This window comes from Oreochromis aureus, linkage group 15 (assembly GCF_013358895.1).
Source record: "Oreochromis aureus strain Israel breed Guangdong linkage group 15, ZZ_aureus, whole genome shotgun sequence".
NCBI lineage: Eukaryota > Metazoa > Chordata > Actinopteri > Cichliformes > Cichlidae > Oreochromis > Oreochromis aureus.
In genome coordinates, this window is record NC_052956.1 from 2,251,031 (window position 1) to 2,275,831 (window position 24,801).

The window sequence follows — 24,801 nt, forward strand, 5'->3', positions numbered from 1 at the left end:
TCTTTCTTCTGACTGAGCTGCATGTTGTGTGTCTGTGTGTGTGTGTGTGTGTGTGTGTGTGTGTGTGTGTGTGTGTGTGTGTGTGTGTGTGTGGAAAAGAGAGAGAGAACAAAATGGATGAAGGATGGTGTGTGTGTTTGTGCACACGCCCTCACGCTATGCTGTCATCTGGCCCTTGACTACAACGGCACAGAGTTTCTCTTGTATACATATCTCCATAGTAACAAGGTTGCAGTTGATATAAAAGTATGCTGTTGCTGTAGCAACGGGAAAACTGATTTGGCTTTACTGACTTAGGCAACTCTGTGTGCGTGTGTGTGTGTGTGTGTGTGTGTGTGTGTGTGTGTGCACATTAGCCTGAAATGGGCACTGAGGTGTTGAGTGGGGGAGAAAGAGTATATGTCCTCATCTTGTGTTATATTCACATATGTGTGTGTGTGTGTGTGTGTGTGTGTGTGTGTGTGTGTGTGTGTGTGTGTGTGTGTGTGTGTGTGTGTAGAGCAGCGTGTGCAGAGGTGAATTTGGCAAGGACAGCTTGTCTTGTCTTCCTGTCACTGCACACAGTTTAAGACAGCACACTAATTAACCCTTCAAACCTATTTCGTTCTCTCGCTCGGTCTAACACACACACACACCTCTGAAACACACACACACACACACAGAGCATGTCTGACACACAAACAAGTGCGCACACACTCACAAGCATGCATGAATGCTTAAAAAGCCTCATACACACATATGCGCTGTGCCGGTGTAGAAATGAGGGCACATCTCTGCAGACTCTTACTCTACCTGCCAAGTGCTGTGCTTTATCTGAAGCTGCAATTACAGAATCTCTGTCATTTTTAGTCAGACTCTGCCATTCAAAGCTTTTCAGTGAGAATATCTGCATGTGAATACACCTTTTTGTTCCCTCCCGGCTTTGCTTTTTCCTTTACCTGTTTAAGTCTTTTTCAATTGAGTGTGCAATTACAGGGTGTAAGATATTTTTTGCTCTTCTGTTTTTTCTATTTGCGGGGCGTCATTATGTGTTTGGTACTGTTGGGGTGGGGGTGAGGGGGATTTGGTGTAGGGGAGGTCAAGTTATCGTTATCCAGGCAGGGAGAGAGAGATGGGGAAAGCGTGCAGACACGGCTTGCTGTGAACACACCAAATTATATTTCCATCAATTTACAGAGGTGCAGATTAATATGACAGTGGCCTATTTGTTCCAGTGGCTGTATTTCTGGGTCATATCCAGGCAGATGACAAGATGGGGACTAGTTTAGAATAAGCTTACTGCTCCCTGTGTGCGTGTGTGTGTGTGTGTGTGTGTGTGTGTGTGAGTTTTGCGTGTGGGAGTGCAAACTTGTGAGAGAGAGCGTGAGAGAGTACCACGGTTGCCATGGCTTTGTTTACAAACAGGATTCTTCACTGTGCTGAATGACATGCCTTAATGACAAGTGTTGTTTCCCTCAGACTTGTGGATCAGCGTTGTACACAGATGTACACACACACACACACACACACACACACACACACACACACACACACAGTCAGCGATATATCTCTGAAAGCCTCTTATGAAATCACAGCGGAGAGAATGGGCAGTTTTGTAATCTGAAACTCACTGCGACGTCTCTCGGTGTTGCACTTAAGTGTGTCACCTTCTAACTTAACCTTGCCCCGTTCAGATGAGAGGCGTCCTTGATGCCATTATGTTTTAGCACTCGGAGCATTATGAAGGGTGTTTGAAGTGAGCACAGAAAAATCTGTTAGTTTAAGGTGGTTTTTGATGCTCATTTATCGGGACTTTGTTTCAGTCACAAAACTACCACTGCTGGATTTTGGGGGAAAAAAGCACAGAAATGATTGTATTGCATTTTGTAGAGTGCAGTGTTAGTAAGCCAGGGCTGATACTAAGGGTGCTGTCAGAGACCTTCTTAAAGTTGATCTCACAACTCAGCAGCTATCATCAAACAACTCTGGCCGCTTACTTGGGCGGTTGTTTTGATGCCTTATCTCTCTCATGCCACTCTAATTTCATTGGTCACCAGGACATGAAAACATTTAATTAGGTCTCAGTCAAAATTGATAAAAAACACTGACTTTCCCAGACTTTGGTCGTGTAAGCCACTGTGACCTAAATATTTTTCCTTCTCAGTTTTGCCAATTTAAAGCATCCTATGGGCTCAAATTTTGGTCATAACTGTATTACCCTTCCAGGACCTGAAGCTCAGTAAAGCACCCCACCGACAGCCAAACCCATCTGTTCTCTGACTGGATTGTTAAATTTGTGATTGACATGACATCGACCAATCAGCTGAAAGGAAGAAAAATTGGGTCAAAATTCGTACTCATAAGTTGAAACTCACACAAAGCCAGGAAAGTTGAGCACAGAGTTTTACACAGAGGTTTTTGCTGTGTATCTGTAACCAGACCTTAACAAAAAAAAATTGTAATTTGTGTAAATATTTCTTACAAACACACCAATTCTCATCTATAGATGCACAAACGTAAAATTTTCAGATATTTTGGTTTACAAGGTCACAAAACTCAGTTCACAACTATGCATTTGATTTACAAGTAGAAAATATTCATGACGACAGTTTGAGCCCATAAAATCCTGTCACAGTGGGATCAACACTTGTACTGGAGTAAAAATATGTCTTGTTTTATCCAAAGATAAGATATCTGTGTGCATACATACTGTATGTTAGTTGTATTGAAAGTTTATGTTCATGAACTTTCCAGCTGCTGCTTGACTCCTCACTACATCAGCTGTGATGCATCTACATGAGTATTGTAAAGAATGGAGTCGCTCTGCTCGACTAATGGATCTGATGACACAGTTACAAAAAAAAATGGTCATGACATAAATGATAAGCGACAGGCCTAAAATACTGCCTACAGATTGGTTCAGATTGTCAGTATGTTCAGAGGAGGGCGGTCCAACAGTAAGAGTTTACATCCCTCTGGAAGACACGGTGGAGGCTTTGACATCATCTGAGTTTGCATTTCAGACGGTGGTGTTGGAATTATCAGTACACACGATTACAGTTACATTTTGATCCTCTGTGAAAGACCATCTGGAAAACCTCAGATTGGCTTCATTTTTCAGAACGACAGTGATCCCTGTTGATGCACAAAAACCATATCTGGAGTCATGGATAGACCTCCCCAGGACCCAGACTTTAAAATTATTGAAGCGTCTGGGATCATCTGGATGGAGAACAGAACAGAAGACAGCCAGCATCCAAAGAAGAAAGCTGGAGAACTACTTAGAGGGTCCAAGAAAGCATAAGAGCTCAGGCTTTGTTAAAAAGTAAAGGTAGTCATACCAAGTATCGCCTTTAATGCTTCTTAGAATTGTACAAACTCTGTCTCTGCCTTATATACTGCATTTCCACATATGTTTGCATACATCGCATTTGGATAAACTGCTGCACCTATTTCCTGTTTTACTAGCAAAACACACAGCAGGGGTGTCAAACATACGGCTCGCGGCCCAGATACAACTATAGCCAGCTGTCAGTAACACTGAAGACTGCAGCTGGGAGCTGGCTACGCTGATACAAGGTTTTATTTTGGGTCATTTTCCAATGTGGAGGACAAAAGCTTTCTAAGTGTCCAGGCCTTAAACCTCATGTGTCCTCCCTGATACTATCAAATGCATGAAAATAAGACTTTTATGAAAACACTGAAAAAGAAAAAGACTACATTTACAGCTCAGATTAAATATTACATAAAAATAAACTTTATAGAAAGTGTCTTTGAATGCTAGAGATGTAGAAATGTGTGCATGTAGCACAGAGCTATGGCTCAGTGTCTAAATGAGTCTCACAGGCCTGAATGTGCGCTTAAAGCCATTTATAATTCTTAACGTGTTTGATCTGCTGCTCACCACAAACAAGCACAAACATTCATTTTGGACTTTTATATGAATTTTCATAAGTTTTACAGCTTTTCCTACTGATAAAAACCTCCCTTATGGCCATTCACACTACACAAAATAATTAAGCCATAAACAGTTAACCTGTTGAACCCCAATGCCCGCGGTCCCAGAGGTGAGAGGGAGAACATGTAGAAAAACAGTTACATATGTAACGTCTATAAACTGACAGAAAAGGGAGTCTCACTGCTCCACCGCAGCTCAAAGTGGGCTGTACGTGGCCCGCGGTGTAAAATGACCCTGATATAAAGAAATGAAGGGTGCAGTATATGTGGATACCATCGGCCGATCTTAACGCTGAAAACCCCAAAATTTCCAAACATATTGTACTGATTTTTCCAGACTTTGCTATGCAGGTAGATTTTCCTGGATCTTTTAGGTATGCATATAAGATCGTATTTTCAGGGAACAGATAGACCAAAAAAAAACCAAGTAAATTCAACTTGTAACTGAAAGAGATAAATTCACAAGGATCGGCTCCTTGACTGAAGTTTTTAAGCATCTTTCAGGTGAATGTTTTGGTTTTGTGCATCAGAAGTCGGAGCTTCCAGTCATAGTGGGCAGAAGAGCAGCGAAAAACAGGCTTTGTTTCTCTCTCTAATGCAGATAGAGCCATCCTACCATCACTAGCAATACGATGCAATGTTTGTCTTTTCTCTTAAAAATACCTTCTGTAGAATATTGACAGATAGAGTTGGTCTGCTCTGTGTGTGGGTGACAAATACACAGCAGTGGTGGTACGGATTGGAAGATCTACAATTTTACTTCCGTTTACTTTACTGCTGCCATCTTGGATTGTGAGGTTGGGCTTGGTAGGGCTTCTCCGACCTCTGCCCTTCCTTTCTTTACCTTCTCAATAACAGCCAGTGGAACAAATTGCAGCCAGTGTCAAATTTAGCAGCTAATATACCAGATATTTTTGCTCTGGAGTCAGTGGAGGCCAAAAAAGGAGCTAAAAACAAGGAAAACATAAAACCACCATAAAAGGCACGATGTAATTGCTGCCTTTAGCCAAAAAAGACAGCCATCATTAAATGCATCTCTGCCTTTGTCTATGTGTTATTGTTCTGTAACAAGTTTGTTTCTGTCATTGTGACTCACAAGTCATGAGCCTTGTGACCTCATTGCATTTCTCCAGCGCAGCCTTTGGGACGCGCTGTAAATATCTGGAAGACTGCTGCTTGGGAAAGTTGGGAGAGGTTTTTCGCAGGTACCGTGACAAGCCATGGAGGAACCAAAAGCCCAGTGATCTCGCTCTAATTAATTGCTAAATGACAGCATATCATAAGCACTCTGGGAATCGCTTAGCTTGGGCTCAGTCCAGTTTGTGTCTCTTGTCCTGTCAGTGTTTATATGTGTGGTGTTTTTGAGTTGGAGGGGGAAATCGTGAAATCGGCCGTAGCAGCTTTTTAGAGCCTGGAAACTACAGTTTCAGGTCTTCTAGAGTCTGCTTTGTCGTATTATTGACGAAACACAAACGTAATCACCGATTCAAACAACGAAAAACCAAAACTGAAATGAAAGAATGACGACTGCATGGGAAGCGCAGAACTCCGGGCTCAATCGAAACCACATGGGAAACAGCTTCGTCGGCCGTGGAGGAAAAGGGAATTCGTAACACCTGTAGAAGACATTTCGGTTTTTCTACGTCCTGACAAAAAAAATAACCTGTTGTCCGGCCAACGTGTAATGTTCATTCCCAGCTGTGCCTCTTTGTCCTTTTGTTGCCAAATGGCTTTTGACGAGTGCTGAAATTGTCGGTCTCGAGGACCCTTTTTCAAAAGAATATTCGCCTTCTTGTGTTTTTCCACTCCTTTTCGCCTCTTTATAAAATCTTTGCGTTCCTTTTTTCCCCTCAGCTCTCTTTACTCTACATTAAACTTTGTGCTCGTGAGCTGCAGACATCATATCTCCAGCTTTACTCAGTGTCTGAATTAGTGTTCAGACATGTATCTGGTCCATGCTGCACTAGTCCTCTGGTATATTATTAATCCTCCTGATTATCTCTGTGTAAGTAAAGATGGATCCTTGTGTCGCAGCAGGTTAATCAGGGTTTAAAAAAGCCGGGGTTAAAGCATTTACCGCATCTGAGGATGTCCATCATGAAATTGTGCACAGGCCTGATACTTTGGATTGGTGGTATAGGTTAAGTCATGTTGCGCACGAAAACACGGTGGACGAGAAAGCCTCTTACATTGATGCTTCCACGCAGAGTGGCAGCTCTGTGCGCTCTGCGTCATGCATCTTTTTTTAATCTCATTTCGCTGTTTGAGTTGGAAACAAAATTTACTCTCTCTTCTCATAATAGCCACTGGAAACTGCTGAAATGGGTCTTCGTGGTGTATGGATGCCATTATTAATGATGATAAAACTGTTTAAAGCTGTACTGAGGAATAGTCACAGGACACGTTTTGTTTGCAGTTTGGACAAAAATCTAAAACTCCTCGCTGCTTTCTGACTCCTCAGACCCGTGGCACTGAGCGCCAGAGCCCATTTAATTCTAATGACGAGCTTAACCTTTAAAACTATTAGGTAATTTCTGTAAACAGCTGGAGACTTTAGTTTTAGCAAGCATTAGTCAGACGGGAGGACGTCGCTGGGTACTATTTTCAGCTGAGCATGAAGACGGAAGTTTAGTGCCAGTGGGTTCTTACAGCTACAGGATGATGATGTCTATGGGACTGACTGGAAAATGAGCTGATGCTGTACGTTAATGTGAGAGTGCCACACTCTGTGGCACTCAGGAATATGAGATCGCTTTAAATATACTCACACGCTACGTATTAGTTGGATGAATGTATTGTTTCTGTTGTTTCTATCAGAAGGTGGCCTATTATATACCTTTCTTTGCCTTCTGCCGTTTAGATAAGATAAGCTTTATTGACATTTTAGGAAAATGGAAGCGCTGCTGTACTTGATGAGAAGATTCCAAAAATGAGCTCAGCGTACATCACACAGTTTCCACAGAGTGTTTTTGTGCTCATGACTCTGGATGATGTCGCTGAGAGCAGATAACTCACCTCCTGTTCAAACCTTTGGTTTGTAAGGGGCAACCAATCACAAGAAAGGACTCAAAGGCAGCTAGAACAGCTTGTTTGAGACAACAGATCTTTATTCATAAGTCCAAAAAAGATGTTTTGAACTGTGGATCATGCAAAGCTGTGTCTTGTTAGCATCGCCTTCAGAGAAGCATAAAATCCTGAATTACATCATGAGCTCACAGATATTGTTTGTTTATTATAAAGTGCAGTACAGCATCTTCAGAACCCTGTCTTTGGAAAAACACTGCTGACCCCATTTTAGTTTGAACACTCTGGGAATGAATTTTCATCTGAAGGGATCAGAAATGGACACTATCAGGGGGAATGTGGCACACGCCCCTGCTGCCATTACTTGACCATTTTCCAGATGAAAACAAATTTACTGCACACAACAAATTACCGGCATTGCTGACTTTGTTTTCTAAGCATTCTCAAGCACAACAGCACGGACAGCGGTGAAACGGTGCCAAAGTGAATGTATAATGAACGTGTCGCTGCAGATGTGGAAGAATCAACGTAAACAGTCACAATACAACCTGTTGAAAGTGATGAGAGTAGCGTGAATGATCTGAAGGCTCAGTGTTCATGTGAACAAAGCTGTTTGTATTTCCTTCCATCTACATTTTATAGATTTAATCTAAAATGAGGTGAACACTAAAATATAGTGTAGGTTATGTCAGGATATGCGTGATGTGTGATGGTTCATCATGTAGTGAGGAGTGTATGCTACTTTTTTTGAAATATCTCCCATTTCTAAGTGAGACCAGCCCCCACAGCTTATATAACACAGGAAACAGATGTTAGCAACACACAGTCATCCCTCTCGCACTTTGTCTCCCCCTTCTTCCCCTTTTTGTCTTTTACTCACATCCCGATGCGTCCCAAGCAGGTTGCAGTTTGTGTAAAGCTGCATAAAATTCTGTTGAAAATAAATACCAAACTACTTGAACGCTGATTGTAAATTCAGCCAGTTCTAATGGTTCGGCCTGTGCACACACCTCCTGCCTCCTACATCTGGATTAGCAAACGTGGCCGCCCTCTAATAATTTGGCAGCCTCGTTGAAGCACAAATTTTCAGTACAAGTTAATGGAGCTGAAAGAAATACAGGAGGGTGACAACTGTAAATTTGGTTTATTCTAATGAGAGGTAGACTCAAAGAACAGCGTCTCACACATCCTGTTTTAAGGTTACTTTTGCAGCATTAAATGAGTTAGGGCAGAGGTTCCCAAAGTGTGGGGCCCGCCCCCTAGGGGGGGCGCAGAGCCATTGCAGGGGGGGCGCGGTATGAAAAGAAAAAAAAAAAAAAAAGAGCGCTTGGACACTGTGGACAGGTTTTTGACGGGGCTCCCACACAAACGCAAAGCAGGAGATGAAGCATAGCTGAATATGTTTCCAAACCAACTTCCTTCCAAGCCAAAGACTAGAAAATATGGTGAAGCATATCTTCCCTTTGGCTTCACAAGTGCCAAGGTAGGTCTCCCCTGCAAAATTAGTTTTCCTGCGTCGGGAGCAGCGCTGGGCTCTCCAAATCACGGACAAACAGGATCCCACATTCTTGATTTTTGGTTCACAAACACTTCTTGTAATAACTAACTACTCCTGACATTTTGGACATGTTAGCTCTTTATGCAGTAAAGTTACAGCGGGATACAAATAATATCAGGCTGATCCTGCCATAATTTGTTCCCCCGGTTCAAATCACGGACAAACAGTATCCCACAGCTGTTTATGTTTTTGAAACCATTTTGCACAGAGAGGCATTTTTTGAAAAATGTATTGACAGCAATGTTGAATATTATTACACAGGAAAAAAAAACAACTACACGTAAAATAATTACACAGTGACGCCTCTGCCTTTCTAAATGCAGGGACAGTAACTGCGTGTGTATATGTCAGCGTGTAAAACCTGAAGATAGTCAGATTAACAGTATTTCGTCTCTATCTGCCATTCTGCAATTCATCTCATGTAAACAATAACGTGGCGCACAGCGTGACGTGAAAAGAGGCACATACCTTTGACGTTGTGTGACGAACTCTGTAATCCTCGTCCACACACAAACGCAAAAAAGGAGTTTAAATAATCTCCGTTTTCGGTGAATCGCAACGCCGTTTACGTGTGGACGAAAGGCCCAAACGCATAGAAACAGCTGAGTTTTCAAAAATACCCGTGTAGGTGTGGACGCAGCGTAAAAGAGTTAGTAGTATATTTTATTACTACCTGTAATTTATTGTTTACATTTGTATTTGCTTAGTTGTTTACTAAATGTTTGAGGTGTGAAATAAACCGCAATGGAGTTTGTAAACAAAATATGGGTGTGTGTGTTTGGAGGATGTGTTTGTGCGGGGGGGGGGGTAGGTGGTGGGGGCGCGAACATTTTTCTTGTAAAAAAAGGGGGGCCTTGCAAAAAAAGTTTGGGAACCACTGAGTTAGGGAATGCAGGCAGTGGACCAAACCACTGTGGTCTATGAGTGGGAATTAAAAAAAAAACAACATTCAAATTTGACATCCAAATTTAGCTTTCAGTGAATTTTATAGTATTATTTAATGTTTTCACAATGATGCATTCAGGAGGTCATGAGTAAAGTACCGGAAAGGGGATCCAGACCCTCCTGTACCCTCCACCTATGGATGAACTGATAGGACAGCACAATTTGGAAACAGCGGGTGACGCACCCTTGTTCCCCCTTAGCCGTGCACTGAAATGGTTAAAAAAGCAGGAGAGAGGAAATGAATGAAATTTCTAGATTGGATTTTTTTTTTTTAAATCTTTATGATGTCAGATCTGAAAATTCACAAAATGTATCCCACTTTCTTTGCAAATTTGTTAAAAAACAACAAAAAAAGACCTTTTCACCTTCTCCAGCTTCCAAGATTATGATGCTTGTTGCCAAGGCGACTATTCTAACCCAGGTGACGGGCCCTTCCTGTGAGATGCGCCCCGTGATTGGCCTATCGACAGATAGGCTACAGATTAAGCATTTTGATTGGCTCGCTGGCTGGTTGGCAGCGGCAGGAGCCCCAGCAGACAGAGATTCTGGAGAGAGCATTGATTCAATCGGCTGGCAGACAGTAGACACACACACATAGACACACACACATATATAGAGATATATATATACAAACGCTGGTGAGCTGGAGGTGCAAGGGGAAATTTGGCCCAGTGGGGGTCACCTCTGTGGGAGCGAGTGTATGTGTGTGTAATATCATGCTCTCCAGGAGAGGCGTTGCTGGCAGTAATAGAAGCACTCCCAGGAGCACACCACGCTGGGTAATATCACACTCCCCAGGGAACTCGTCATACACACATTCTCACACACACACACACACACACACACACACACACACACACACACACAGAGCAGAACAAGGCACATATGGCCTGTGTTCAACATGACTGACATACTAATGCAAAGATCCAGACGAGGGGACACAAATCAACAGTGCACACACATCCTATTAGCTTCTTGCATTCTTGCAAGGTCGGCAGCTGCAGCGGGCCGTAGCACAGTTTTTGACTCAGATTCAGTGGACATCTAAGGATGAAGAGGCGCACAGAGAAACTCAAGAGGTTCTGCACGGTCACCGCTCGGTGGAGATGATGGAGCCTGAAGGATAAAGTTGTTTATCAGACGTGATTGTGAAGGCGGACAAAGTTATGAACCTGTGCTGCAAGACATCAGATATTCGTGTTTTTTGGTTAATGTATATGTGACCTGCCGCTCTAATGTTTAACCAGAGCAGAGCTGTAGGAAAGCAGGTCATACAGCATCACAGGAAATTGCAACATGTTTAGTTTAACAAATTTAGTTCATCGCTCCCTCGCCTTTGAGTCCTGTTTTTCAAATAAATGTTTTCATTATGTGAAGTGTAAAAAATACATACGTTTCACATGTAGGCCTACTCGCAAACCTGAGAGGAAAAGCTTTTTCGTCTAATTTCTTCTGACAAAGGAGGGAAAAAAACCAACTGAAACTTAAGAGAGCTCTGTACACTTTTCCAGTTAAGTGCAGACGCATTAGCCACTGTTTGCAGCTGCTTCTTTCATGTGTTATCTTCAGATTTAATCGGGTGCTACAACCAAATATCCAATTCCAGCCGACATCCTGTCATTTCATCGTGATTTAAATATTCACATATTAGTAAAATCTTCTTTGATTGAACAATCTTTGTTGAATATATTAATTTGAAGTTTTATCAATACCCTAAACTGGGGTGATTTGCATAGCGGTTTGTGTACCACTACAGATTAGAGGTCGACCCTCTAATGTATCAATATGGTGATTATTCAATCCTTAATTAATATTCACATGCATAACTGTGATATTTCCCTCTTTATAGATTACTGGGCTAGAATTAGGAGATCCAATGGACAGCTGACCCTTATATTTTACTCACACATCCCTCTATCCCATTTCTTGCTGCCAAATGTGTTTGTCTATCATTAAAAACACCAAAACAGACTTCTAAATAAAAGCAGGGCAAAACTTTTTTATGTTGGTTGCTTGCAGATAAATGTGTATCAGCCTATATGTTGTCCAACTTTTTCTTACCAGAACATACACTCACCAGCCAATTTAGTTGTACCTGCTGCACTGAGAGTCAACGCAATTATCCAATCAGTCCATCATTTGGCAGCTACTCGGTGCATTTAGGTATGCATACATGGTCAAGGAAACCTGCTGAAATTCAAGCCATGCATGAGAATACTGAAGACATGTAATTTAGGCTGATCTGAATATTTCAGAAGCTGCTGATTTGCTGATCTTCCATCTCTAGTTTTTCAGAGAATGTTCTGAAAAAGAGAAAATATCCAATGAGTGACAGTTCTCTGTGGGGAAATGCCTTGTTCTTGCCAGAGGTCAGAGATGAATGGTCAGACTGCTTTGAGCTGATAGGATGGCAAAAGCAACTCAAATAAGCACTTGTTACCTCCAAGGTGTGCAGAAGAGCATCTCTGAATGCTCAGCATAAGAACCTAGAAGGTTATGGCTACAGCAGCAGAAGACCACACCAGGCTCTACAAAACTGGACAATAGAGGACCCGAAAAATGTTGCCTGGTTTGTTAACTCGATTTCTGATGCAGCCTGTGGATGGTGGGGTCATAATTTGGCAGACATATTCCAAAAACATCGCTCCATCCTGCCTCGTATCAATGATCCAGGCTATTGGTGGTGGTGAAATGGTTAATTTTAATTCAATTTATATAGTGCCAAATCACAGCAGCAGTCGCCTCAAGGCGCTTTATAATATAAGGTAAAGATCCTATAATATCACGAATGAATTACTTTAGAATGGTGTGGAAGATACCCATGAGTGTCCCCATTCTCTGATGCCTGCTTCCAGGAGGATGATGCTCCATGTCAATAAGCTCAAATCAGGCAGTTCTGAAGACAAAAAGGGGTCCAACCCAGTACCATCAAGGTGTGGCTATTAAAAGGGGGCGGGGAAAAGATGCTGGGGTGTTGTAGAAACGGCATCATCTCATACTTTGTCTAGCAGAGCGGCTCCAAGTCTTGATTCTGATACATTATCCTCTTAGAGACATTCCCTCAAAATGCCATCACTAACAGGGAAAACTATTTGGCAGTAGTGGCTTAAACTTAGACCAGTTTTATTTCTGGTGCTTGTTTCTCCAGGTATTTACTGATTGGTTCCCCCCACTTCTAAAATAAAGGCTACATCCTCGATTTCCTTTCATATCGACTGAGAATCAGAAGCCCGGAGTCACGTCGCCTTCCCACCCATAGCCTGTACCTTTTTTTATATATATCACAGAGCAATCTAAACTGAGTTGAGGACGACACCTTAAATTTTTGTTTTGTGTGTTCCTCCCCAATCTCTGGTCTGTCTCTACCCCCCACCCACCCAATTTTTCCGCATTCAGATGACAAGGCAGATGAAAGCATGCTGAAGGCTCTGAGAGACAGAGACTGTCTATTTTCATGGCACCCTTTTCTATAATCTATAGGCTGGCTTCACTCAACTCAGGTTGGGGGGCCGACAGCTTCATTAGGTGAGGGGGGGGGGCTTTGATCTAAAAATACGCACCATCTGCAATGGAGAAAGTTAAAGAGTTTGCCTACATCCTAATCAGAAAGAAGCTCCATGATTATAGGAAAACAGGGAGCAAGGTGGTTTTGAGGATGGATTAGTTCTCATTCCTTGGAGAATATGGGAATGTTTGCATGGTTGATGTTTTTTGGTTGGCAGTGAGGCGACGTGTTTTCGCCGGAGATGCACAGAATGTTGTTTTTCTCCGTGGGAATGCAGGACGGCTGTGTGTGCACGTGGTTTGGTAAATAGGAATCCTGTGAGAGGGCTGAAGTTGAGCTTGTGTTTGGGCTCCGGTCATTGTTCTTCAATAACAACTTTCTCCTCTTCGTTTTTTCTTTCTGTCTTTCAGAGCATAGGCAAAGGCTCTTTGTGGTCCATAGATCCAGAGTACAGGCACAACCTGATCCAGGCTCTCAAGAAGACGCCGTACCATCCCTACTCGCCCAGCCTGACCACCCCCTCCACCTCCCCACCCACCCTACCGCAGACATTTCACCACAGGTAAGACGGACCTTCTTATCCACTGACTGAGTGAATCTTGGTCGGTTAATTGATAAACCCGTTCTCAGGGAGGGGATGCTGCTAGACTCTCGTCATGCTTGCCTCTCTGAAGAGACTTTAGAGAAATGAACAGAGTAACTGTGAGTGATTCACAGAGTGATTCAAGAGAATTTGTGGCATCCACCTGTTCAAAGGTATCATGTACTTGTCGTGTTGAATTGTCTCTTAGGTATGAATGAAATTCAGCGGTGTTCCAGAAATGTCATCCTGAGTCCCGTACATGCTTAAAGTGTTTAACTCTGCTTTTTTCAGCATCTCTCTTCAATCTGTCTTTATTTCTGTTCCAGTCTTTGCTGCTCTGATATTATTTACATTGTCTGCGCCGTAAAATATAAGTTCCTTTAGTTAAAGTAGTGAAACACAGTATATTTAATATACCAAACAAAACAGCTTAAATGAAAAGTCAAATGATCTTAATATAGCAGGATAAAGTAGGTGACTGACTTCTTATTTTCGGTTTAGTGTGCCTTAATGAATCAATGGTATGGAAGTGGAGGAAGCAAGAAGAATGAGTTGAGTAAAGTTTAACTTATCCGACTGTTTTTTGTTTCGCATAATGCGCCTTATAATCTGAAAAATACGGTAATCAAGTGTTGCACTTATCAGCTCAAATTCATTGACCCCTTATTGCAACTAAAGACATCCAAAAGAGAGGTTTCAGTCAACACAGTCTAGAGTTTAAGTTTGTCAAGTTTCTGAATAATTATGTTATAATTGAAATTAGAGTAGCAATCACGCTAATCGTTGTTATTGTTTTTCCTAAAGTCAAACAGCCTTACTGTACTACTTCCTGCCCTCCTAACCACAGAGGAGAAATCAGTCATCTCTAAAATATGAAACTGAGGGATAAAATGCATTTAGTCAACTAGAGATATTCGATTTTGCTGTGTCAGAGGATTAGTTTAGTGCCGTGTGTCTGAGTCTTTGTCCCCGTGGCTAATTGCTGGGGAAAAGTCAGCACAGCTTTCAGCCGCACAAACAATGGAAACCACCTCACGCAGTGGCCACAATCAAAAGATGAGCAAATAAACTATTTGAAATTAAACATTAACAATCTCTAAAGTCTTTGGTGTCGGCTGTTTATTAGTTTTTGTTTCCTAATTCAACACCTCGACCTCTCTCTTTGTTTGACTCTTTCTAAAAAAGTCGTGGATACTCTGCAACGGAAGGCTGGAAACGGGAGCTTTTTATGAATGTGTGTGCCACTCGGTGGGTTCGCTCTTTTGTTTCACAGCCGTGGCTGTTTACTCATGGAATGAAAAAGAAAGTTCTCTGGGTAAATTATCCGGAGAGAGATAAGTTCATTCTCGTAGTATTTATCTGATGTAAGTGGATCTCCGAGAAGCAAATAAAGAGCAAATGAAATGGGGACTTCGGTGCCAGCATCCACATATAACATAAAGCCTGTACTCTCATCTGCTTGCTTACTCTCTCCATCCTCTCCCTCCATCTGTTACTCTTCACGCCCACTCTCTCCAGGCGTTACATACCTGACCTGCACCATCCTTTCCTTAAATCTTTTTGCATCCTCTTTTGATGCAACAACACTTCTGTCCCTCCTCCTATCTCCCTCCCCCCTCGGGCACATCGCAGGTAAAAAGCCTTTTTTCTCCCTCCCTCCACGTGTTGGCTCCCCCCCTCCACCTCACTCTTTCCTCCCCCCTTGTTTTGCCTTTCCTCTGCTCCTACTGTGCCTCTGTTCCACTCATCTCGCTCTCTTGTCTCCTCTTTTAATATCCCACACACCCTCCTGCTCATCCTCAGGCATACATTACAACTAGTGGGGCACCCAGTACTCCATCTTCTTTATTTATCCCTGCTGTGATTTATTCCCTCTCTCTCCCTCTCCACTCTTTTCACTCTCTCTCCATCACTTTATCATTCAATTAAATTCCCCTTTGTCTACATTCACTTTATTCTCCGACTGCTCACACACACACACACAAACACACACACACTCATCCCTCCACAGTGCGGCGGCTTCCACCTGTGTTGTTTCCTCCACATTTCTCTCCTGACCTCGCCTCCTCTCTCCATCCTCTCAGTTTCCAGAGCTTTTGCCCATCTTGACTGATATGTCAGAGAGAGCTGCTATGAGTCGTTTTATTTTTTAAATATTTTTCATTATTATTGTTTCATTTATCTGCTCCTTCTTTTTTTTTTGTCTCTCTCTACGACTACACAGCAGCCGCCAGCCCTACACCCCGCTCCCCGGTTGATCCGGGTAGGTTGGCTTGCAGAGCCAGTGGACTGTGTAAGACAGAATAATTGGTTCACCGTAAAATGTAAAAGTGTCATTTTGAACAATGAGGTATGGGGAAGTGGAACAAATTGGAGGCTGGATTTGGAACATGGACGGGAGGGCGGAGGGGTGCAGGGAGAGGTCGGAGTATGGAGGGGTAGTTGTTCATTTGCGTTGTGGCACACAGCAGGAGATGAGAGTCTGTTTCTCAGTTTGAGCCGAGCTGCAGGTCCACTGGGATGCTGCACCTGAAGAGCATCCCCCTGCATCTGTGCATGTCCAGTTATTTCATTGCTTAATCCCTCACAGTTTCGATGTAAGCCGATGCCTGTGAGCGCTTTGTTTTCTCTGACAGTTACTGGAAAAACTCAAAGATATTTGAGCGATATAAATCAGTGTACCGCAGCAAAAGAAGAAACCAGAAAACAGTGGACGCGATGTTGTGAAGAATAAATGAAACAATTCAACAGGTTGTTGTGATTCTCTGTCAGTTCATTTAGTAGTTTTCAGTATGAAGTTAATAAAAATTCACTTATTACTGGTGAGAGGAAATGATGAGATTTATGTTTCCCTCCAGTTCTGACCTCTGATTGAATAACATGAATATTTTTTTTTAATAATAGAGAAGTGATTCGTGTGCTGATGTGGTGTATTGGTGTGCTTTAGACATGTAGCAGTTGGAATGTAAATGCACAATCATAGCATGCTCGCCACTCTGGACCTGCTGGATCAAAAAGTTCATAAAGACCAAAAACTAAAGCTTTACTCAATATAAGCACTTAGGAAGGAATTTATTATTAGTTTTTAAACAGACTGATGTGAAATTAAAGAGTTCAGAGGTCAAGAATTATTAATATTGCCCTTCATAACAGCAGAAGAAGAAAAAAATGGTCACAAATGGCACTTTTTTCATGTAAAAAGACTGTATATAAAAGATGGCATAATCACCTTGACATCACCATCTTGTTCTGTGGAACAACATGTAACACTCCCGTAAGCAACGTTTAAATTACAAGTTTGCCATACCGTAAATCAGGGGTGTCAAAAATAAGGCTCAGGGGCCAAATTAAGCCCAGCAGCGACACCAAGCTGGTCCACTGAACAACAAGTTTTACAACTTTTTATTAGTACTACACCAGAGTAATTAAGTAATAGCAAAGTGAATGAATAAAAACTTTCTGGCCAGTGAGCTACCAGAAGTAATTTGGCATTTATTTTTTTACAGTTTGGGCCCACAGAGTCGTCTTTACTACAGCAGCATTTCTTTGTCATGTAGAAAAACTGAGACACATTGTTCTTCTTTTTTTATATTAGGATATCTCAGAACTTACATGTCTTGTTAAACTTCTTTACACTGACAGAAAGTGGAGTTTCTCTGATCTGGTGGGCTGTATGTGGCCCACAATATGAAGTGAGTTTGACATCCCTGCCATAAATAACTCTATATTTTTACACTAAATGCAGTCTTAATCAACAAAACAAACGTCACGGTTCATTAAATAAAACACAAAACTAATGATTGGACCAATAAACCTATAAGGAAATTATTTATAGATGTTATTTAAAAGAGTGAGACGCAGGGTCATTTTCCCATAGGTTTATTCTTTTGCAACTAGAGCTGTTGCCCCCTGCTGGCCAATGGCAGCAATACAGGTTTAAGGCATATTGACTTTACTTTGCAGAGAGGAAGATAACACCTTATCTTTTTAGTGTTTTTGACCTTGGATACCAATTTCATGAAAAAACAAGCAACTCAGGGTAAAGTTATGAATCAACAAGGGCTTTAAACTAAATAAGCCATTCTTCATTATATGTACAGAGTCTGTAGTTGTTATGGAGATGGATCTGTCAGTGGTTCACTCGTTTTGCATTAAAACAAAGCAAGCTTTACTTGCAGATGCAGATCATGTGCCTTGCAGTTTCACCTTCATCCTCTATCACAAAGATGAATTATTATACATTACTTTTGATTTTTTTGTGTGTGTTTTGTCAGAAGTGTAGCACTAGCATTTCACTCTGAAAAAGGTGCTACATTATGTTACGTCTTTCATTGTCTGGCATTAGCTGTGTCCTTTATATGTATCCTGGAACTTGAGTCCAATCAATATAACACAATATCTCTCTCAAGAGCTCTCACGCTCAAGAATATTATGTTATGAAGTGTAATGACCGTGAATGGTTGCACAGCATGTCTATTATGTTAAGGTCAAGGACCGTCTCAAGCCGCTCTATACAGCACAGAAGTGGGAGATGAACACGGGGAATGATAGAGATAGATAGGAGGAAGTGGCTGAGAAGGGTTGTGGGGTGGGGTGGAGGGGGGGTGTAGCTGGAGTGCGGTGACGCTCCTTTGTCCTCTGCTGTTTGTCGCTCGCACCTCTCGCCTTTTCATGGCTATAATAACTCACACCACAGCAGCCAGCCCCACGTGCTGTGTGCACCAGAGTGTGTGTGTGTGTGTGTCTGCGTGTGTGTGTGAGAGAGATTCTGCTCACTTAAGTGTCTCAGTCCAGCTCTGTGCTATTCATGCTTTTTTTAAATGGGCGTGTGTGTGTGTCTGACACATGTAATGTGTGTGTGTGTGTGTGTGTGTGTGTGTGTGTGTGTGTGTGTGTGTGTGTGTGTGAAGGCGAGAGAGACAGAGCACGCTGGGTAGGAGGTCAGCTCCATGGTGCATTCCTTCACACCCCATCAGCATCTGGATGGAAGGAGGAGGAGGAGGAGGGTGTCTCTCCCTCCAGTTCTCTCTCCTCCCTTTTCTCCCTTGTGAGGGGATGTTGAAGGAGGGGAGCGGCGAGTTTAGCCCCTCGCCCACCGCATTAAATGCACAGGGGTTGTCTTGGCAACGGGAACGCCGCCATGGCAACACATGTAGTATAAGTCAGGTGCTGTCGCGCTGCAAACCCATTTGTTGAGAGAGAGAGGGAGAGAGCGATGGGGGTGAGACGGGCAGGAGTGGGGGGGGCTAGGGAAAACAGACAGCCTGTTAGCACAGGAAAAATATGTTATCGCCGTGGCAACGCAATGTGGCAACTCTCCATGGCAACAGCAGGTGGCTCAGGGGCTGAAATTTGCTGCTTTCGCTGCGTTTGTATGCGTGCGTGTACAGTAAATATCTGCACGTGTGCGTGCGCGCCCATCTTTCCCCGGCATCTGGCGAGGTGAGAACCGCTTCACGACTGCAGACGTCTCTCATTCAGCAACATAAAAACACAACTCGTGTTACAAAGGAAACTCTCCAAATGAGTGGAAACAAGTTCACGGCGTTCCCCAGGTGTTTTCGGTCCCCTGTTTGTGTGTGCGTGTGATACCAGTGTTGTCAGACTGTGTTTGAGAGGCTCGTCTGACTGGGAGAAAAGCGACCAGTCAGACGAGCCGTCTGATGGGGAGCTAAAGACCACTCAACCTGGAAAAGCCCCCCCCCCACGCTCTGTCTTTAAATTATAGATCCAGCAGCATCCCTTTTGTGTGTATGTGTGAGTGGAGATATCTCCGTCTATGTGAGAAATGCCGTCATTACTTCCCTCATTAGTGGTGCAATGATCACCTAAACCGAGTCCCCGGCTTTGTGTATTCCTGTGTGCGTGTTTTAATGTGTCGCGCATGCCGTATACAGATCGGTCTTAAACATGGCTGTCTGGCATGAGTGCGTGTTAAGTGTTTGTGATTTCTTTCTTTCGTTTTTCTTTTTTTTTTTTTTAATGTGTGTGAATGGACGAGTGGCGGGCGGTGGGGGGCTGTCATGAGAAATTACCCCCATGGACTACAGCGTCGAGGCTGTAATTCTCCGAGGTAATCACAGGGAATAATGGCAACAGTGGGACACCCGGGAATCTAATCACTATAATCAGAAGCACTGGCTTATGGGCTCAAATTCCTGCCTTGCTATCCGCCTCGTGATGAAGCCGGCTGGGCTGGTTGGCTGCTGCGACGTGATCAAATAATTGACCAGTTTTCTCTCCTCTCTCCTTTCTAGTCCTCCATTGTGGTCGGGGAGTCCCCTCTTCAGAAAGAATGGAGGAGTACTCCTACAAGGTACTGTTTCACCTCCGCAGGTCTTGTTCTCTGTGTTTGTGTGTGTGTGTGTGTGTGTGTGTGTGTGTGTGTGTGTGTGTGTGTGTGTGTGTGTGTGATCTCCCGCCTGTTTCTTTCTTTCTCTCTCTCTGTCTCACCCGCTTCCTCTCTCCTCCTCCTCTCTCCCTCCACCCTCTACGGATGTGCCAACTCCAATCATCTCAATTCCAAATCCCTCTTTTTAGAAGCGCACCTTGAGAATACTGAGTGCTGAGTTCTGACACTTGGCTCGGCACCAAGTGTTTTCTAAGTTTGTGGAGAAAAAAAAAATTATAAAAAGGGGGAGAAAGAGGAGTGATCGAGACGCGGCGAGCAAGGCAGGGAGAGAAAGAAAGGAAGAAAATCTGAGCTTCAAATCAGAGGCTGGGGAGCAATCCCCTTGCCTCCTTTGCTCATCCAGTGCAACATATGTACAGTCTCACTTTATTTTTACTCTTGTGCACCCCTCACCCCCCATTTCCCATTATTCCTCGCCTCCCCTCCCTGCCGAACACCCCCCACCCTTCCCTGGTGGTTGGACGGCCGTTTAAATGGACATTCAATCCCAATCAGGGAGCACTCCAGGAGCTCGCTGGGCTGCCGAGCCCTAAATGGAGGAGGAAATGGATACATTAGGCGTCTGCGGCGCGCCCTCCATCGCCGCTGATAATGGAGTAGTAATGGTCAAGGAGCCGGGCTTGGAGAGAGTGTCTGAAAACCTGGACTCCCTCTGGACACACACACAGACACACACAGCCTGAGTGATGTGTCTGAACAGCTGGACAGATGGAGAGAAAGAGGTGGAAAGCTGATTTGGGAGTGCGGATGTGAGGAGGAGACACAGGGAAAACAGAAAAGTCGTTTGTTTTTTTAATTTTCCTTTTTTAATGTTTTTGTGAAAGGAGCGAGTGCAGGAATGGACAGGTGGGAGCGTCAGAGGCAGCAGGGACGGGAAAGTTGTGACAGACAGCCAGAGGCAAAGACAAGGGAAGAGTCGGGGTGGGGGTGGTCGGGTGCCAGAGCGAGCGAGTTTGGGGCTGTTAGTGCCCTCAGTTATTGCTTCCATCTCCCATTCCCAGAGCTTTCAGAGCTGCTCCGCTCTGAGGTGATGTGTCCTGAAATGTGCCTCTCCCCGCTCGACGTGGAAGAATGCAAGGACAATGGCTGGGAGCCGAGTGCTCGACGCAACCTATCACCCCACCTGCACAAGGTTCATTATTCAGTAGCTCTAAATTATAAAGCTTCTGCTCGGTCTAAGTGCTCTTTTTAAACTCTAAGTTCTATCATTTCTGGAGCTAACTCATTTGGAACCAGCTCTGGGCCGTTATTAACCTGTCAGCTGCAAATGAAGGGTGTATCCAAGTCAATAGAAAAATTGACCAGCTTGTAAATGATTCATCACAGGCAAACCGGTGCATCACAATCGCTTTAAAGATTCAAACAAGCATCGGCTTTATGTCCGTTGACAGATATCTATTGACAAATGATTACCAGCAATTCCAGCAGGACTGCAAATCCCGCCAAATGGTGGGAACTCATAGGCTTGTACATTTCTCCATAGGTTAGCTGTTCTAGTAAATGATAAGCCGTTACAGGAAGCACACGGTTACTATTTACGACAGTTTTTTATCAGCTGAGTTAATTTGCCTTTTAGGCTTAAATCATAACTAACAAGTGAAATGCTGCCCAAAGTTAATTAACGACCTGATGTTGTGTAAAATTGTTATAATTATCTTCAAAACAGCCGGCTGCAATATTAAAATTAGCTGTAGATGTAAATAAAAGTAGCAAACCTGCACTAAACACAGTAGAAATATATAGATTTATCAGGTAATGGCCAAGGAATCACACATTAATATAATGCAGGCTGAAGCGGGTAGAGCTCAGCTGAACTGTCAGGATATTATAATACATATAAAATCAATCATCTCTCTGCTCTGCGATCAGTTTGCAAAACTGCATTATTATCTGTATTTATGTTTGATGTGGAAGAAAAATCTGGAAATGCACGTAATATAAAATATATGGAGCCGAGTAAAAGCTAGACCGTGATGATTCAATTATGCATTTGTACTTATTCAAACCAAATACTTCAGTAAGAGAAAGGTTCCACCTGTCTTGTCGGGTCTTTTTGTGACTTTTCTGCAGCGTTGACGCTTTTACTCAAAAGTCTAAATACGTCTTCCAGCGCTGCGTTGGTGTGATTTAAAAAACAAAAAAACGTTCAGCAACTCTGGTTCAGAAGTGGCCATCCTGCCCTTCAAGGTCATCTCCAGTCCTGCTCTCCGCACTACTGGATCTGCTCCTCTGTGTCAAACTCAAATTTAAACTTCCTGCTGAGAAAGTTGGCAAAATCACTGATGTTGAGCAACAGTTTTGTTGAACTGGCCAAAAAAAGCTTTTATTTGTGACAGGATTGCCCAACTTTTTCATTACGTCTCATATGAGGTGTAGACAAAATAATAAAAGACTTCATGAAACAGGAATTAAAGCACAGGATTCAAAATCCTCAATAATGTATGCAGCTTACAATAGTTCAACTTTATTCAGTTCAGTGTTATTTATTTATTAGCACCTGTTACATTAAATCGATTTATATTATATGTTAAAGAGCCTCCAATGCTACAGAGAAAACCCCAACAATCAGATGAGCTGTGAGCAAGAACTTGGCAACAAGGGGGAGAAAAAACTTTTAACAGAACCAGGCTCAGGGAGGGGGGTGAGGGGAGGGAGACGGGGAAGAGCCAGAGATCAATAATAAACAACAATAATAAATGAATAACGTTAGATCCTCCCTGCCTGGTAAATGCACTTCTCTGACAGGCCTTTTGCCGTGTTTTCTAGTACATGTCCGTTCTAAAACGTGTGGTCTTTTGCCCCAAACCGAGAGAACGCCGATGACATAATCAGGGTTACTTTCTCATGCTTTGAAGTGCTCTCTCTCTCCAGAGCCACAGAAGATATTTCACAACAGCGTTCTCAGGATGAGAAGAGCTCCTCATGTCAAGTAAACTCTGCTTCAAGTATAAAATTGATGTAATATCCCTCAAAGCTAAAACGAGACTAACAGAGTTCTAAGAAGCCTATCTTTGCCCATATTGAAGATCAAAATAGGCGTAGAGGAAACATATTTGAAAATCACAGGTGCTGATTAGCTTTCAGCCTGATAACGCCTGTTTGTAGTTGTGTTTAAAGGGCTTTTTTGTTTCAAGTCCGAGTAATCGAGTGCTGCTTTTATTTATTTTAATCTCCCACCCCTGCAAGTTATAGCAGATGTCAGTCAGCCAACCACTTAAACACTCGGCTGTAGCGTCAGATAGACAAGCCAGTTAGACATCCAGTTAAACTGCCAGCAACTTCAGCCCACCAGCAATCCAGTCCGTCAGTCAGCCAGTCAGTCAGACACCATTAGTATGCATCCTGCCCTCAGACTTTAACACACAGCAGCCAGGCAGGGGGAGAGACGGGGGGCGGGGGTGGGAGACGTTTTGTCTGAGCGAGAGGCCACGTTCAAACGGTTGCATTCTCAAGGTCTGCTGGGAGTAACCTTTGACCCTTTGCACTCCACACGTGTGTGTGTGAATTCAGCGAGTGTTTGTGTGTTTTTGGTGCCTCTGCTGGCCGCGTGGAGACTGCAGCCTGCAGGGCCATGTGCAACTCATTTAACAGGAGAGCAGAGGAGGTTGAATGCGTTTACGGCACATGAGAGGGGAGGGAGGCCGAGGGCTCTCGCTCGCCCTGGAAAACAGGCAGGCAGGGAGACAGGCGGCGGGCGAAGACGTAGGAAGCAGACAGAAAAGGCAGAGCAGCTGACCAGACATCGGAAAAAGACAGACTAGAGGATATTTTCTCTCTAGGAAAAAAAAAAGATAGAAATGCAGACAGACACCTTTTCTTGTCTGTTCATACATTTTTTTTCTCCTGTTTTCTGCTTCCAACCACACAGAGAGCTTTTTTTCCTCTGCCTTTCTCCAAGCTTGTAAAATGTAATGCTCGATCTCAGCGAGCGGGGACGGGCTTTGGGAGTGCTGCCTGGTCTTTCTCAGCTTAGTTTGTCACCTCATCTCCACAGCATATGTCCCAGGCTTTTTACCTGCGGCGTCGGCGTGCGTGCTCGGTTGGAGATATGAGTCACCACTATACATAGAATGACAGATCGATGCACAGAGGGAAAAAAATCAACAAGTGAGGATGGAAGAAAGAAATCCAAACAGTCAGCAGAGCGATGAGGTGAATGTAGAGGTCACACACGTAAGAGAAGCTTGCACCTATAGTAGAGGTTATATATATGTGTGCATCTAGGATAAACTGCTGTTGCTGAGGTGTGAGAGCCCATGTCAAGCATTCCCTTCTTTCTCTCTGTTTTCACTCATGAAATCTAGACAAGACTGGATCTGGACATCGCCTACTGGTTTGGACTCAGCTGCATTAGCCTGTGATGAAAGATAAAGCAGATTGCAGTTCCACACATGGCCACTTGAGACTCACTCCCAATAACATGTCAGTCCCCTTAGATGTCCATGTTAAAATGTCCCGATTTACAGTCTGATACAAACAGCTGTTTTGGTTTGTATATCACATTTATGCTTATGTTGTTTTCTATAACTTACAATTTAATTCTTATTTAAGCTTAAAGTTTGCACCAGGTGTCACCTAAGCTAATCCAGGCCACTGAATTAGCTCTGTTTGTGCCTTTTTGGATATAATTAGTAATAACGAGTCTTACAGCGTAACCATCAGACTAAGAAGTTTGGGTTCTAGTTTGTTCGTGTGTTACTTAAAACTAATTCGCAGATGTCAGTGTTTGTTTGTTGTTTATGGAAGCAGCTTGCTAGCCAACCCTGCCATCGGGGTCAGCGGTCCCCAACCCCCAGGCCACGGCCCGGTACCGGTCTGTGAGTCGTTTGGTACCGGGC

General features: G+C 43.3%; 1 protein-coding gene across 1 annotated transcript in view; it reads left to right on the plus strand.

The window, feature by feature from the left end:
- Positions 1-24,801, plus strand: part of ches1 (checkpoint suppressor 1) — a 63,823-nt gene that overhangs the window by 29,735 nt on the left and 9,287 nt on the right. The window contains exons 3-4 of the mRNA XM_031733873.2: positions 13,379-13,530; positions 19,809-19,867. Of these exons, the coding sequence (XP_031589733.1) occupies positions 13,379-13,530; positions 19,809-19,867 (211 nt within the window). The remainder of the gene's footprint in view (positions 1-13,378; positions 13,531-19,808; positions 19,868-24,801) is intronic.